Raw genomic sequence first — 18,286 nt, 5'->3', positions numbered from 1 at the left:
GCTAGCATTAATTGTTAACGTCAACACTGGGAAATAACATGTCATATGATGGCTAGGAATATTACACCAAATGCCAGCCACCCACACAATGGGGAATATTGTTTCAGTGCTTGACATGCCATTGCGAGTCTGTTCTTTCTCTTGGTTGGATAGTTTGCCAGGTTTAATCAGACGTAGACGTGCAAAGCAGTCAGAGTTACAAAGCAAACCATTGCATCAAAATGTCAAAATGATAATATGCCTACTGCTTGTACGTAGACCTGCAAGGAAACTGTCGTTGTTGTTTCAAATGCATTTGTCTTTGATGGGCAGAGTGACCTGGATATCCCACCTTGGTGTAACACCAAACCCATTTTCACATGTGAGCTAATGAAGGTTTAGAAGCACAAATAATGACAACACCTCTCTGACGTGTATTGTCCATAATGGTCAAACTGCCCTGTCCTAATCCAGAGCATTACACGACACAGGCCTAGTAGTTGTCATTGATGTCAAAGACTTAAAAAAGAGCTGCAACAAACAGTTCCTGTCCCCAGTGAGTTTGACACGTCAGAGTACAGGCCATTCTTTTTTTTCTTAATGACAGGTGGATTGCCATCATCACCTGCACACAGACAATACAATGTCAACAGATACACTAGAATGGGATCAGAGTACCCAACTCTGCTTACTTTTGTTGTTGGAGAATTTATTTTACCACAATTATTGTACGCAGTAAGCTTAAGGAGCAGAAGCAGATGAACTGCACTTGCAACCAAGTTATCTTGCGCTTTATTTTTGTTGTATTCTACTTCCAATAGTAGACTAATAATACTAGACTAGACTTACTAGCCTAACATTACACATCTTGGGGTAGGGATTTGCTGATTTTTTGTGGAAAAAGTTTGTGTGTTTTCCTTTGTCTCTTGACCTGTCATGAGCTCATTCAGGGAGCTCATCCAGGGACTACAGACGAAAATTAGCCTTAGGGCTATAATCTGGCTCAATTGTATGTTGTGCACTGTCCCTGTCAAACAAACAATAAATGAAATGAAATGAAATTCAAGCTTCCCCACCCCACCCCCCAATGCATATTTGCATATTTTATGATGGCCAGTTTCAGGCAGTTTCAAGATCTGTGGTTTCTCTTCTCTGGTGCTCTTTCAATTCTCACTTTTGTTTTTGACTTAATGCCTGACCCACCCCCAGGTGTTTAACTTGCCTGGTTTTCACTCACACCAAGCTCATAGATGGAGCTTGGTCTGGCAGACATCTCATGGTCGTGGACAGGTAGCAAAGAAACACAGGATCAATATGCTATAGATAAAATGCCTCTATATACGGGGGTTAGACAAAATAATGGAAACACCTGTCATTTTAGTGTGGGAAGTTTCATGGCTCAAGTCGACCAGCCTGTCGGCCAATCTTCATTAACTGCACATTGCACCAGTAAGGTGAAGTGCGAAGGTTCAATTAGCAGGCTAAGAGCACAGTTTTACTTAAATTTTGCAATGCACACAACATAATGGTTGACATGTCAGTTCAAAAAGGAAAAATTATTGGTGCGCATGTAACTGTTGCATCCTTGACTGAGACGCCACGTCTTTGTGATTTACCAAGAGCCACGGTATCCAAGGTAATGTCTGCATACCAACAAGAAGGATGAACCACATCCAACAGGATTAACTGTGGATGCAAGATAAAGCTGTCTGAATTCACTGAAAGGGGTGTTTGGGTGCTAAACACGACTGTATCCACAGTTGTCCATATCACGGTAGAATTAAATGTGCACCTCAACTCTCCTGTTTCCACCAGAACGGTACATCAAGAGCTCCACAGGGTCAACACGGCTGGTCACCCAAACATCCCTTTCAGACAGCCTCCTGTCATTTGGCCTTTAGAAAATTTCCCGGATTTTGGCTTAAAATATGGGAATTTTCCCGAATTTTGGGAGCTCAAAGTTGACAGGTATGATTGCAATGCATTGTAGAATTGAATCGCATCGAATCGCAACCTCCCAAATCGTGATCGAATCGGATCGTGAGGGCAGTGCCAATCCATACCACTAGCTCTTACCCTCAATATTGAACCTTTACACTTCACCTTACTGGTGCAATATGCAATGAATGAAGATTGGCCAACAGGCTGGTCCACTTCACCCATGAAACTTCCCACACTAAAATGACAGGTGTTTCCATTATTTTGTCCAACCCCTGTAGATCCATAACCAGGCAGACTGATTCTGATGAGGTGTGTGGAGTGTTCATTGTTTTTATTGGCCATTTGTCCAGCAAAGGAACAACTGATCACGGCCAGGTTGGTTAGTTAGACTGACCATGCAGCTCTGAATTCTGTGTGATATGAGCAGGCCCAAGCTAAATCTCTCCCTCTTCTCTCAAGTTCGCTCTATCTCTCCTACCTAAAGTAAACACTTGGCCATTTGAACGCAGGTTAGTCATTTATTCCTAATTTTGGACTCTCTGTTAGGCCTGCAGGTTTTCCAGATAGGCACATATATCAAGGATTTCTTTTCAAAGAAATATAGTTTTGTGCAATGCACTCATATTTTTGTCAGAGTTTTGGGAATGGCAAGCCCTCAGGAAGACACAGGTGCATGAAAACATCAGTCACATAGTTTGTCTTGAATGGTTAGGCGCAAGTCTGGTCCTTTACAGACAGACAGCTGGCTGTTTGGAATGCCCCTCCAGATTCACATTAATATGCAGGTGGAAGTGATGGGTGGTCATTCTCTGCCCCCAGTTGGCCATGAAAGTGCCGTTAAATGTCAAGAAATGTTCCGGAATTATGATGACCGCATAAACAGGCAGCATTTGTAGGCCTAGCCGACCTTTGCCTCACATCTGCCTCTGTGATGTTTTGATTTTCGGCAAGACGGTTAACACAAGGTCTAGGCCTAGGCTAGTGTGGGGTTTCATGAAAAGGGAAAAAGTCTTTCAATGAATGTCCTTTCCATCCCACACGTTGAAAATATTTGGGCAGACCTTTCCGTTGTTTTTATATGTTACACAAGGCAAAAAAAAAAGATTGAGTCCAAAAAGTCCATGAATCAACTTGTGGTTGAAAAAAAAAACCCAGCTAGCCATCTTAAAAAAGTACCATGACCTAATTGCCAGTGCATATTCACACTTTACTGTGAATCATTGTAAGGTCCATGTAGGCTAAGAGGCTTTCTGTGTCCGTGATGTGATTCCCTCACCGGTGTATGAGGGTGTAGTGACTTTGAGACAAATGAGCAAGCCAAAATATGAACAATCACTGACTGTCTCCGTACTCCTTTAGTTTCCATGTAGGCTAAAGGTGTTTCTGGCGTGAGTGATGCAACTTCCATCACTCCTGTGGTCTGACCTGACATCCTCTCCTCTCCTCTCCTCTCCTCTCCTCCCCCTATCTCATTAGCCTGAAGTGATGACAGTAGGCCCTTGCCGTGAGCGCAAACCCACACCACACCACTTCACTCAACCTCTCTTCTTCACCCTTCAATTATAGCTGTTGTGAATGCATACACACACGCACCACCCTACTGCAACGAACCTGTCCTCACCCTTCAAATGAAGTTGCTGGGAACTCACAACACAGCACTGCACAGCATCCCTGGTCTCTGTTCAATTGTAGCTTCTGTGAACAGCATGCAAGCACATGCATTACGCGCGCACACGCACGCACGCACGCACGCAAGCACACACCAGATCACCCCAACCCACCCTCAATCACGCGGGGCTGCCACTTCTCGAGACTGTCACCGGCTGGTGTCCCAAGGGCCCCGGTGACTAATGCACTCTCTCCTCCATCCGACGTGCCAGTGTGACTCCTGTCCTGGCAGGCACAGTGACGCCCGTCGCCGCATCCCTGTCTTTAGAAATGAACTGAACAGACACGGCGATGATGTGAAATGCGTGGCGTCCGACCAACCGTCCCCATGTTGGCTTGAAGCACTTCATCTAGCCAGCCTTGTCGTAGTAATGCCATTGTTGTGTGTTGTTGTAACAGTTGGAGGGCTTGTGTGTCAGGCCTTACTTTCTTTTAGTCATAATCTCAGACTTCAGTACCTCCGCATCCCTGTCTTCAGAAATGAACTGAACCGACACAATGTGAAGCAATGTGAGATGCGTTGTAGCCCGGCCGTTCCCATGTTGGCTTAGCCATAACCCTTGTGGTTAGTGAGTGACGCCATTGCTGTGTGTTGTTGTAACAGTTGGACGGTTTGTTTGTCAGGCCTTACTTCCTTTCCTTCTGCTCAACATCTCAGACATCATTGCTAACGAGATGTCTGGTGGAGCTGTCTTATGTCACAGTGATTACATTCATTTGTCCTCTCATCTCATTGCCCGTCTCTGTTAAAGAGGCCCTATTGCGCTCATTTTCTGTCTTTCTTTTCCCCGTTGCAATGTGTATTGGAGTTCAGTTGCAGTGACCACGTGTTTCAAAGTCCAGTGTTGTTATCAGTGTGTGCCTGTGTATGTTGTTCCCTGTCTGAAAGTCACCGATGGATTTCATCTTGAGAATGGAGCACTGTCACTGCCACAGCTAGCATAGGCCTATTTGTTTCCTTGTGTAATATTGACAACAAAGTCGCATGAGACTAAAACAATCATAATCAATTCTTATCTGTATGACATGTGTCACAGTGAGAATGAATTTCATAAAGGTGCTATTCAGATTATTTATTTTTAATGCAGGCACTGTAAAGGGTTGTTGACCGTATACTGCTGAAAGCATAGACAGATTGAAGGAGACACAAAGTTAGGCTTCAGTATGTTAAGACCTTTCTCATGAAGGGCATTTTAATCACTGGACCTCAGTGACTTTAAATTGATTCTACTGCAGTAGGTAAACATTTTAATTGACAGTTTCCCTATGCCTGTCTGTTGTCAGTCAGGCAAAAAGGTTTGCGGCACGCTGCTGTTGGTCAGTGTGACTCAGTGTTCCAGATCCAGTGTGTAATTCTTTTTAATTGTTTATTTCCAAAGTGCATGCTGTCCATTCACATTTTTTAATTTATTTGACTAAGTAATGAACTGCCGTAAGCTTAATTTTCACCGGTCTCGCCAAAATAAAGTACATCTTACAACCAAAGAGGCTCATGCCTGTTTTAGTCAAAGTGGCAGACATGGAGAAGATCCACCTATTATTCATGTGTGAAAATTGTACATTTCCATGTCATAATGAACACTATGAAATTGATGATGGTGGTCGGCATTCATGGCAGAATATTTGGGCATGTGAATGGGCAGCTTACATCTTTAAAACAAGCTCAGAAAAAAATCACATGCTCTTCCTTTTAAGGACGGGGAAGGATGTTGATTCCGTTTAATTGTGAATGTGGAGCACAAGGCTTCTGACATCACATCCTCTGCAGAGGGAGTGCGCCAGGCCTAAAGCCCCTAAAGTAGCACTGTAGATTGAAAACAAATCACATAACTGTCCTACTGAGAAAGCATGTGGCCAACTTACTTTACTGCAATTTAGCTTGTAGCAATTGGCAGCAACACTTCCTCTTGCATCATCATTCATCATCACCATCATTTCTGCCTCCAAACCTCCCCTTTCTCTGCCATCAGATGTACTTTAGACATGGAATAAGATATTTGTTGAATCACAATCGCAAGCAACTTACTCGCTCATTTCAGTCAAAATCAGTATAAGGTCAGTAGGTGGCCAATGCAAAGCTTGCAGCACTTGACATCACTGCCGTTTTGACCATCATGGCCCACATTTGCGTCTAAACTTCCCTCATCTGTGTTGTATGTTATGGAAGTATTGCGTTTCGATTAGTGAGGTCTTCTCAGTGGTGAAAATGCATATTCACCATGCATGAAGCACACAAGAAAAGGATTTCCAGTGTGCGGACCTCTGACTGAAAAACATGAATCAGCCTTTGTCATGCACCTTAACCTGATGTGCACAGTCTTCCTCCTCAACTGATTTGGACACTGAGGAAGGCATTCTTCGAATCCCAGCTGGCCGCTTTACTTACTTTCTTGCTTAAGTTCATTTGAGTGCGTGGTGCTGGTGTCTGACACCAGCCTCGGGCACAGAGGGTATGAGGCCGCGGGGGCAATAGTAAGCCGGCGGACCAAACCAATGGGCGCATTGCCCTTTTAACCAGTTGTGTCTGTTCGCATAACACTTAAGGCGGGAGATGCTTGGTCCCTCTTAGCCAGGGGATTGTAGACCATTGACCGGTAGTAGTACCGTGACCGGCAGCCTGGCCTGGTGGCAGCGTTTGAGCTTAAGGAGAAGGATGGGGGGAGGGGATGGGAGGAGAGCCTGCCTACCTGCTTGTCTGCCTGCCTACAGTACCTGTGGCTTGTAGTTAAGCCAGATCACCTCCGGGTTTAGCCGTGCGTTAGTTTCTAATTAGCTTCAAGGGCACGTGTATGCTCTGCGGCGCTACACTTGGTGGCTCCCAGGGTTGGGCTTTTCTTTCTAATATCTTGTATTGTCTTACTCTACTTCACTCTAATGTAATAGAATAGAATAGAATAGAATAGAATAGAATAGAAAAAGAATAGCCTTTGTTGTTGTTATACAAGTACAATGAGATGAAAAGCTTCACCATAACGTGCACACCTAAACAATAAACATAGGAAAATATTATGTACAGTAAAAGTAATGAAACACTTCTACTAAACTACTGACAAGATACATAAACGTTAAAACCTGTGCAAATCTATGAAGGAACACAGGTGCATGTAGCAGTAATACTTTTGAGAAGGAAGCGTCTAGCTGCATCAAGTGATTGCGGTAGCATTGCAGACACCTATTTTCATTGTATAGGCTATTGAAGACAGACTATTTCAAGATCAAGATTTTTTTATTTGGGTTATTTCACGTGAAATCAGACACTTTGGGACCCGGCCGACACCAATTTCAATCATACTTGGTGTGCCTTTTTAGTAGCAAGGTAGCACCCCAGAACTGCATTTGTGTGAATCTGACACCAATATTAAGGGAGAAACAGACGAGGAAAGGTTTACATATGAGGGTAGGACACTATACATTCAGCATTGATTATATCAGTCAGTGTAAGTCACAAAAAGATGTCTGTGGTGTATTTGAAAGCTCTTGTCTGGCTATACAAATTACACAAACAGCATGGAATACAACAACTCTCAGAATATGAATTATGATAAATTGAAAAAATAAAAATTGAATATAAAAAAAAAATTGTATTTTAAAATGGCCAGTTCCTTGTCTAAACGTAGCCTGCAATGTCATGAACAACACCTGAAATGCTGGTGTTTGGTTCTTTATTAATTTCAGAGATGATGGGACTCAAAAATATGGCATTAATCAGATCACCTAGTAATAATATGGTAATACCATAGTAATATCACATGTCGGCACGTCTATCGGAATATGTGAAGGAAGGAGATGGTCCATAGGATGCAGGAAGTTCAGTTTCACCTCTCCAGTCCTCGGCATACATTCCTCAACACATGCTAGCCACTAGTTGTCATCATATACAGTTACAACATACCATTTGATGCTTGAACAAATGAACATTTAGAAAAATCCTTTACTGAGCTTATTCTTTCAACCCTGCCTTCTCTGAATGCTGAAAATGGTCTAGTTTCCACTGTGTCCATTGACAATGGGCAGAAGCTGTGTAGGTTTTGATTACCTGCAACAGGGACCGACATGGGTGCAGGGCCCACCGGGAAAATGCCCGTTATGCCAGAGGGCCAGTCCAGTCCTGTCCCTGACACTACTCTATTACTACTTTATTACAACTCATTTCAACCTTTATGTCCCATTATCTCTGAAATGAATAAAAAACCAAACACTCCATATTCAGGTGTTGTTTATGTTACAAGCTATATTTTGACAAGAAACTGGCCATTTAAAAATATATATTTTTTTGATATTCAATTTTTAATTTTTCAATGTATCCGATTCATATTCTGAAGGTTGTTGTATTACATGCTGTTGTGTCATTTGTAGAGCCAGAAAAAAAGCTTTCAAATAACACCACAGACATCTTTTTGTGACTTACACTGACTGATATAATCTAAGCTGAATGTATAGTGTCCTACCCTCATATGTAAACCTTCGCTAATCTGTTTCTCCCTTAATATTGGTGTCAGATTCACACAAATGCAGTTCTGGGGTGCTAACCCTTGCTACTGAACAGGCACAGCAAGTATGATTGAAATCGGTGTCGGCCGGGTCCCAAAGTGTCTGATTTCGCGTGAAATGACCCTATTGCCACGATTAAATCCCGATTGAAATCACGATTTCGATATCACGATTTTCGATTAATTGTGCAGCCCTATACAGGAGTAGTCCTTATTAATTCATAGAAATGCCGACCCCAAATGACAATTCTTTATTGGCCTCCCTTTCTGTGTTAAGTGCCAAAAAGCTTAGTGTAAAGGTTCGTTAAATTTCTAAATTTAATACGAATGGATCGCCTTTAATTTCAACACAAAAGACGTGTCAGAAAGTCGTGCACACACACAGCCATGGAGAATATTATATGAATATTGGACTTCCATTTGGAATGCTGTGTTTGCCATTAATTCCCATCCCCAGTGACTTGGTCAGTGGTGTGCAAGCTTCACAGCTCCTCAGTGCACAGCTCCTTGAGTTTCTCTCTCTCTTCCTTTCTTCCTTTCTTTCTTTCTTTCTTTCTTTCTCTCTCTCTCTCTCTCTCTCTCTCTTACCATCCTTCTGTTTCATCCCTGTCTCTGTGTGTCTCTATTATATCTACGTCACTCTGTGTCTGTGTGGCATCGGAGTTACCAGTAGTCAATGGCGTCATGGCCAGCTCAGTCGTCATCACCAGCCAATGCTAGGAGACCACAGCTGCAGTTCATGCTGTGACCTGACACACACACACACACACACACACACACACACACACACACACACACACACACACACACACACCTCACCTTTGATTGGCTATGCAGGAAAAAGAAAAAAGAAAAACAAGCGTCTAGGTGCAGTGTGCTGTGACATATTGACGCACGTGACAACACAGGCCGAGCACACGAGCACAGACCTTCAGGTTTGGGATGGTTGGAGCTTGAGTTGAGGTTTGCCTTTTGGTTTTTGTACACACCAATTGCTTTCCGCCTGGTCTGACCTTCCGCCAATAAAATGCCGGGAACTGTTTGTCCTCTGGATCATAAAAACTTGGCCATGATGGTGAGGTGGCATGTTCTCTACTCCCCTCCCTCCCGTCAGCATGCTCAGGGCATACGGGTTAGTTGTCCTGTGCCCAGGGAGAGAGGGAACCCAGAATTGGTCCTTTATTATAAGGTATTGAGAGGGGGGCGGGGGTGAGTTTGTCCTGGGCCGGGCTGAAACTGTCAACGGCTCTGTCAGCTTGCTGCTTCCCCTTAGATAACCTTAGTAGCACAACACTGCACTGCACTGGCCCTGCACTGGCCCTGCACTGGCCCTGCACTGGCCCTGCACTGCTGCTGTTGAATGGCAAAAAAACCCACTCACACTTCTTTTATGTAACAGTTTCACTGAGTAATGAGGCCAAAAACCACAGGTGTGATTGAGGAGGGAAAAAGAACATGACACACCGAAAGCATAGCCCAACTGAAGTCTCTAATTCAAAAGGCTCTTGACTTGTGCTCCTTTTAGTTGGAAGCCTATAAATAGACCACATCCTTCAGCACAACACATCTGATAATTTAGACTCTTCATCATAGAGCCTACAGTAAAGCCCAACACTGTAGATTGTGGGTTTGCTAATACTACAGTGGCTCTCACTGAGAAGGTCCACAAACTGTAGGCCTATTCAGGAGAAAAAGGTCAGGCCTACATTACAAAGAGTGCTGTACAGCTATCAGAGTTGCCAGAGAAACTATGTACGTTACGTTTCTTTGTGTGCAACTTGTGTGCACTTCTAAGGTTATTTCTTCTGAAACTCTAAACAGGTGACATGGGTATCAGCAGTGCCTACTACACCTCCTTTCATTGCATGAAATGAGGTCTTGTGACTCAAACTGTTGTCAAGGGTAACATCAAATGCACCATTAAAGGGACACTGTGTGAAAGATTTTTAGTTGTTTATTTCCAGAATTAATGCTACCCATTCACTAATGTTACCTTTTTCATGAATACTTGCCACCACCATCAAATTCTAAGTATTCATTATGACTGGAAAAATTGCACTTTTCATACATGAAAAGGGGGATCTTCTCCATTTTGAATTTCCAAAAAAAGCCATTTTTAGCTGCAAAAATGATTCTACTTTGGCCATACTAGAAAATATTTGTTTATTACTTAGTAAACTTTCATGTAAAGATCAAATTTGGCAATAGGCAGCCCAGTTTCGATGAGCAGCATAGTTGCAGTACCTTTTTTGACCATTTCCTGCACAGTGTACCTTTTAAAGAATGTAAGCAATGTTTTGAGGAACTATTGTATTGCTGGGAATTTTCCCCCCTAAGAAGTTTCCTGCAAAACCAGAATCAAAAAGCACGCCGGTGCACTGTCTCGGCTCAACATCAACGTTATTTGAAGATGACCCAGAAGAGAATGGAAAGTATGCATCAGGAAGTGACAGTTAGTGTGACGTGAAAATAGAACCCACGGCTCCTGAAGGAGCATGATATCTTGGTTATGTTGAGTTTAGATTCTCCATGCAGGCAAAGAAGTAGTCCTCAAATACAGAGCTGTTGAAAATGTTTAGGCCAAGTCAGTTAGTCAGTCTGTCAGTCAGTGAGTAAGTGATTGTCAAGGTCAGTGAACAGAACACTGAACAGTTATAGCACTGATTGTTGAACAATGAATGCTATTCAGACTGAATGACACTGATGGGCATGTGTGTGTGTGTGTGTGTGTGTGTGTGTGTGTGTGTGTGTGTGTGTGTGTGTGTGTGTGTGTGTGTGTGTGTGTGTGTGTGTGTGTGTGTGTGTGTGTGTGTGTGTGTGTGTGTGTGTGTGTGCGTGCGTGCGTGCGTGCGTGCGTGCGTGCGTGCGTGCGTGCGTGCGTGCGTGCGTGCGTGCGTGCGTGCGTGCGTGCGTGCGTGCGTGCGTGCGTGCGTGCGTGCGTGCGTACGTGCGTGCGTGCGTGCGTGCGTGCGTGCGTGCGTGCGTGCGTGCGTGCGTGCGTGCGTGTATCTTTGTGTTTGTTGTGCTTGCTAGGGAGAGAGAGTGAGAGAGATGGAGAGAGAGCGCTTGTGGGTGTGTGTGTTGCATCCATCCATCTAAATGATGTGTGTGCGTGCACTGCGTGCACGTGTTTGCGTGTGCGCGCACATGCATATGTGTGTGCAATGCATGCATGTGTCTTTCTGTCTGTGTCTGTGTCTGTGTCTGTGTGTGTCTATCTGTGTGATGATGATGCATCTATCTGTTGGTCTGTCTGCAGGAGCAGGGTAGTGCCCGATTCGTGGTGTGAATGAGGGAGCCATGGCAGACCACACCCCCCCTCTGGAGTCCGGCCAGCTGCTCAGCCCTGACATCCCCTTGCTCCAGTCGCCCCCGCCCCCACCCATGGTCAACGGAGAGGGCCCGCAGCAGGTACAGCTCCACCCCACTTCCTCCTCCTCTTCCTCTTTCTCCTTCTTCTTCCTTGGCCAATGCGTTTGATGCTATTGGTTGCTTAGTAGTCTGGGAAGCCTGGAAACAGGTCAGCAGCAGGTATGACCTCACTTCCTCCTCCTCCTTCTCACCCTCCTCCTCTTCTTTGTCATCTTACTCCTTTGCCAATGCCAGTCAAACATGTCTTGTTTCATTTTGTTTGTGTGGTGCGCTTGCTGCTATTGTTGGTTTCTTTTGTAGTCTGGGTGGGTAGCCCTCAGGATGTACAACTGCTCGTCCTCCTCCTCCTTCTCACACTCCTCTTCCTCCCCTTTATCCTCTTCCTCCTTTGCCAAAGCCAGTCAAATGTGTTTTGTCTCATTTTTTCCTTCTCTTCTGCATTTCACTCATCTCGTTTGTCTTTCTCTTCTGATGGTAGATCATATCTTTTTGATGGGCTTTCTTTCTTTCTTTCTTTTTTTTTGCTTTATTACTATTGTTGGTCAAAGGTCACTCTTACATTCAGCAGGCATTCCACTTCCTTCTCCTCCTCCAATGTCAGACAGCCATGTCTTCTAATTGGGTTGCATTAATATCATTACTTGATCATTACATCAAGTCAGTAGATTGTATTTGCTTAAAACAATAAAATGTTTTTTTTTCCCCCTCTACCTGACCTGTTTCGACCGTGTAACTTCTGTGTTGATGTGCGACAGGCTTTGTAATCAGCTGTTGTTACAGAGGTGTGACATTCCTTGTCAGTACATGATGGTAGTTACACCGTGGAAAACATGTGAGGTAAAGCGAAACACTTTTACCAGTACATGGCTGAAGCGAACGTAATCTAATGACTTGAGTGATGTGACTGATGCGGTCCTGCTGGCCGTGTCATAGATCAGGAGGCCTGAATTTGGGTTCTCATTCATTAAAGCTATGACATCGCAGCTATGACATCACTTCCTCTTTCTCCTACACCAGAATCGCTGCTCAGTGTTTCCCACAGAACACATCAAGGTGTGAAAGTGGGTGGGTGGGGGTTGGCCAGTATCAGAGGCTTGTGACTATCACAGTTGGGAAGGCTATACAGTTTCATATGAAATTGTATCTGAACGACTCCAAAATGAATGAATGGCTTATAAATACATTTAGGCAAAGCTAGAAAATGCAGGGAGAAACCCTGTGGCTGAATCTGACTGAAATGCTTTTGAACTCGTTCCCACCTTGGGGCACTTGGCCTAGTATGTAGGCAAGAAATAATGCAACTGAAACCCTTTTTCATGTGTACACACTATATAGTGAGCGAGTAACATTTCAGATATGGCCCTTGTTTTTTTTCCTTTCTTGTTATTGGTCTTTTGTTTCCTTTTTTTCTGGAGAGTGGAGGGGGAAACCCTGTGGCTAAAGCTGAATGAAATTGTGTCGGCTCATTCACTATTTGGGGCACTAGGCCTATGTAATAGAGGCAACAAATAAGGCAACTCACAACCTCTTTTGTAAACTACACCATATAGTGAACAAGTAAACATTCCAGACATGGCCCTTATTTCACTTTGCTTTCTCTTCTTGTAAGGTGCTTGCTGTCAAATATTGCCACTCGCACCCTTTTTGTGAACTACATACTGAATGAGAGAACATTTCAGACATAGTCGGTTCTCTATTCTTTCTCTTTTTGTGAGGCACTGGATGTCTTGGCGGCTGCTAAATAGCCTGGGCAAGGCCTTGGAAACGGGCCCGTGGAGGCCAGGCCTCATTTCCATTGTGAGGCTGCTGTAATGTCTGCCTTGTGTGCCTGTCTGTAAACAAAGCTTTTCAGCCCATTGAATTCTGTGCGTGTGTGCGTGTGTGCGTGTATGCGTGCGCATGCGTGCGCATGCGTGCGCATGCGTACATTTCTTTGTGTGTGTGTCTGTCTCTGTCTGTCTGTCAGAATGGAGGAGGTCATTTGTGGTGCATGTTGCAGTGTAGAGAGATAATCAGGAGTATGTTGGTGTAAAGGATGTCCTTCTGCTTTTTGCTACCTGGTAGTTCCCTCCCTGGTTGTCTGCTAGGCGGGGCCCACTGATCCTATGTGTGACACTCCACTGAACTCTGGAGCCAATCAACTGTGAGCATCTCTGGGGTCTGGTGGCTATGAGCTAAGACTCCATACCATTTCGCCCAAGGCCCGGGTTCACTTCCGGTCTAAGGTCCTTTGCTGATCTTTAACCTCTCTCTCTCCCACTGGCTTCCTGTCACACTCTCACACTGTCCCATCCTAAACTAGAAAAGTGCTCCGAGAGCACATACCTCCGCCAAGGCATGGCATAACTAGATGATAGACAAAAATACTCACTTTGCCAATATTAATGACTATATTCCTGTGTCAAATTTTCTAAATGACACATTCATGTCAGTTCAGTCATTTGCAAAATCAACCTGCTTTGAAAGCTTGTGATCACACGCTAATATAACTGTAGCATAATTAGTGAAGGGAATGTAATGATTTTGACCAACAAAACTGAAGCAACCACAGAAGGCCTATTTTTTTGCCTACGATGGTATATGCATCATTCTCATGGGCTACTGGTTGATCTTGGCGCTGTCGGCTGAAGCGGAATTTCCTTCCCCGCATTCCTCATGGAAAATAACTATTCGGCGTTGTTAATCAGTCCACGGGCATTGCTGGCGGGCTTTGTGGTCCATCTCGCAACTGGGGTTAGCTTTAAATTTTGTGAAGGGGGTGTAATGCATTTGACCAGCATTTTGAACTTACACAGCCACAAATTCCATATTTTTTTGGCGATGGTACCTAATTAATTCGACAGCATTGTCAACCAAAATGATCTGGTCACTGTCCATCTCGCAACACATCCACTTCACACATATTTTAGGCAGTGGTAATTAATTTCACAGGATTGTTTGTTAACTTCAACGAGGGTATAGCCTGTAGGCTGCCTGCTGATGAGCAACTTTTCAGGTTGATAGCACCGGTGCAGGTGTCAAAGGAGACAGTCCCTACCCTGTTCCTTACGGCTTAGAATGGCGCAGGCACACCCGTGTGGAATATTCGCCGGTGCTCAGCCATTAAGCATGCTGTATAGGATGTAATAGGGGTGGGCGATATGGCAAAAATGTTGTATCACGATTTTTTAACATGAAATCACGATATCGATTTTTTATCACGATCTTCCATCCAAAAAATAAAAACAACAAAAAACAACTTTCATATACTTGCAATTTGTAATTTGCAGTCAATAAAATGTTAACACACTGATGATATTCTCATAAAGTGTACAAGTGGAATACAATAATGTAAAGAATAAAGTGAAGACAACAACACAAGTGAGAAAACGTCACTCTGATACTGATAATAAACATCTTCACTGCAAGACGATCTATACGATTTCTCCACTTTGGCAGATTCGAGACGATATTTTACTCAATATCGCGATTCACGATATAATATCGTCATATTGCCCACCCCTAGGATGTAATGAATTTTAACAGCTTTGTGAACGTAGAGTCATGAATTATTTTGGCAACGGTAGCCTAATTAATTCGACAGCAGTCCTAAGTCACAGTCCACAACAGCATTAGTAACTTAAACAATCACATATTCCATATTTTTGACAACGTAATTACTTCGACAGCAGTGAACCTAAACTATCTGTGGGGGTGGTCACTGTCCATCTTGCAACAGCAATGATAACATATAAGCCTACACAATCACAAATTCCATATTTTTGGCAGCGGTGGTAATTCATTTGACAGGATTGTTTGCTGCCTGCGGATGAAGGCTGCCTGCGGATGCACAACTTTTTAGGTGAAATGTAGCCTACTTGGTGTTGGAGCTGGCGGCAAAGGAGAGAGTCTCTCCCTTTTCTTTTTTGTTACGAAAGTCGCAGGCATGCCGGTGCTCAGTGCTCACTGCGTGCACCTTGTGGCAGGCAGTGAAATAGCAGCGAACGAACGAACGAACACAGACAACACACAAACCCAGGCGATCACATAACCTCTTTGGCGGAGGTAATAATGGCATAAAAGCCCAAAAATATCTTTAAAAAGCTTTGAGCATCTCCAATGACTCTGAGCAAAGCCATCTAAAACCAACACCCCTCTGTCTCTAGTTAGAAGCAGCGTTGTTTTAAGCTTCGACACAGCCTTTTCTGGCTTTGACGACCACTAGCAAACTAAGAGATTTGAGGGAGACGAGTGGGTCATCCCCTCGCTTTGGTAAATGGTTTGACTATTGACTTCATATCCTGACCAGACCCTAGCTCGCAGAGCTTTGGTAGTAGGTGGAAACCAGGCAAGCTGGCTGCTGTTGTTGCTGCTGTAACCCTGTTTTAGGGCAGCTTTTCTGGGCTAGCAGGCACCGGGGGCTCCAGGGATTATTGTTATTTTCAGTGTGTTTGTGTGTTGTGAAGTCTCATTTCATTTGTACTCGATGATTCACAGAGCGGATGTGGAAATAGATGGGGCATTCTAATTTGGAACATTCTTAACCTACCTCGCATCCATCCGGCTGCCATGCACACAGTGGCAGGATAGGGACGAGAATATGACTGTGCAGCCGAAATGAATGACTATATGATTCAAGATTCCTTTCTTTTTATTACATCTCATTATAGACGTATAGGAGAGTAAATGCTGTGTGTTTTATCTCCTCAAAAGTGTGTGTGTGTGCGTGTGCGTTTGCGTGTGCGTGTGCGTATGCGTGTGCGTGTGCGTGTGCGTGTGCGTGCGCGCGCGTGTAAAGAGAGAGAGGAGCTCAGCAATCTAATTGCCTGGTGGAAGAAACTGCTTTGTAGTCTGGTGGTGCGAGCTTTCAAACTTCTATACCTTTTGCCAGATGGTAATGGGTCAAATTATTGATGATTGGGGTGGCAAGGATCATTCAATATTTTTTTGGTCTTCCTAATGCATCAATGAATCAGTAGTGTAATTATAGTAGCCGTGGAAGAGAGGTTTTTCAATTGTCATGATTACTTGATGATGATCACAATGATTACAAAAATATATTTTTTTAAGTTTGTGTGAGAACTAAGGAGGATGCTTCATGATTTGCTATTGTAGGGGTGACTCATGGGATTGTTTAAGGCGCCGACAATAATGCACAACAGATGTAAGGAATAACGGCCGACGAGATGTACTAATACCAAGAGAAATAATGGACGACGCGAAAGTGTTCTAACAGCCTCACGGCGCAGCCTCTGCAACTTCTGCAAAGTTATCCTACTTATCTTCTGTTTCAAACTGTGTATTCCGGGTATGATTTGGTCTTTAAAAATCCCTTTGTTATTATGCCTTAAAAGGCTGTGAGAGAGCGGCTGCCGAGGTGTGCCAACTGCCAAGCCAACTGCACCAGAATCCAGCAACAAACTTAAACACGTCTCTGTCGCGCATAGAATAACTTAGTTCTAACTTAGTTTGTTGCACATAGAATCTTCGTTTGGAATGCTGAGTTCATCTCATCCGCATTATTTCTACAGGCTTTTCACTTAAATATGGTAAGCATTCCATACGAAAATTCTATCCGTGACTAAGTTAGATGCATGAACGCTCTAGCTGCTTACCGGGTGATAAAGTCAGAGACAAAGAATCTTTGATAAAGTACTATCAAAGCTGACCTGCTAGATGAGAAGAAACGCATGCTAATTCACTGAAACGGGTGTATGACAGGTTGAGTTTGAATGAAAATTTGTACATTTTTTACCATAGCAGTAGCCTCAGGTTTCTCACCTGTGGCGTGTACTATTTTGGCAATTCACATGACATCTGCTGAGAATAAAATATCCTTAATTTTTTTTGTCCCATTATTAGTTGCCATTGAGGGGCATTTTCCTATTTTACTTTTTAATAAGGGGGTTGTTGGGAGATCAAAGGAGTTTTGAGAGGCTTATGATGTTTCTGCGTGTGGTGCTCCCACATATCCCCCCAATACTATAAAACCATTTAAGACATCTGTAGAAATCAATTTATATATATAAATAGTTGTAAAACATTATTTCTAGATTTGTACAAAACTTTTTCCAGCCCATTTTTGTTTACTCATGAGAAATGCCCTTTACATGTTGCAGGTTTTGCAGGAGCATGTGGGCAATAGTCTTATGATGTTATGTGTATACTATGTCCTGACTTAAATGAGTGCTCAGGGATGCAAAATGAATTTCAGTGCGAGCTGTCAATAAAGTAACTTACTATGGTATCATATTGTATAGAGTCAGCGTGTGTAGTCAGGGTCACTGACAGCTTTGGCCGGGCCCAGTACAAAGTCATCTGAAATGCCCCCCCACCTGATGCATACAATGTAATGTGGAACTAATTCTGGCCCCCTCTGTGCCCAGGAGAACTGACCCATTTGCCCCCTCCTCCTGTCAGCTACCCTGTGTGTAGCTGTGTGCAGTGTGGCGGGAGTGCAGCAGTTTGACGTCAGTACGGCAGGTGCTAAGCATGGCTTTAGCTTTAGTGGTGGGGGCAGAGTACAGTCAGAGTAGTACGACAGGGGATGTTGGGGGTGGAGGTAGGGTGAGGAGAAGTGTTGTCATGGCAACTAGAGGTCAGTGTTACCTAGGGTCACGACGATCATGCTGTGTGGCCGACCATAGGGCTGTGCATAGCAGCATTGCTCATAACTCGACACTGACGTGAGCAGCCTCGACCTTATGTAATGAAATTAACTAATAAACATCTTTTTTTTTTTTCTTTTTTTTTTTAATTTAAGTAAATGCATAAAATCAGGGGGTATTGCTTCACTGGCTCATAAATGAATACAATTCAGTGAGCCGAGATGCTCATCAATTTTAACTTTTTTTGGT

The 18,286-nt window shown here is 43.7% G+C and overlaps 1 protein-coding gene across 1 annotated transcript in view; it reads left to right on the top strand.

Moving 5' to 3' along the window:
- Positions 1–18,286, top strand: part of fndc3a (fibronectin type III domain containing 3A) — a 165,375-nt gene that overhangs the window by 1,187 nt on the left and 145,902 nt on the right. The window contains exon 2 of the mRNA XM_063204797.1: positions 11,338–11,489. Coding sequence (XP_063060867.1) covers positions 11,379–11,489 — 111 coding nt within the window. The 5' untranslated portion in view covers positions 11,338–11,378. The remainder of the gene's footprint in view (positions 1–11,337; positions 11,490–18,286) is intronic.

This window comes from Engraulis encrasicolus, chromosome 8 (assembly GCF_034702125.1).
Source record: "Engraulis encrasicolus isolate BLACKSEA-1 chromosome 8, IST_EnEncr_1.0, whole genome shotgun sequence".
Lineage (NCBI taxonomy): Eukaryota > Metazoa > Chordata > Actinopteri > Clupeiformes > Engraulidae > Engraulis > Engraulis encrasicolus.
Note: the sequence above shows the minus strand (reverse complement) of the source record. Positions and strands in the feature narration are given on the sequence as shown.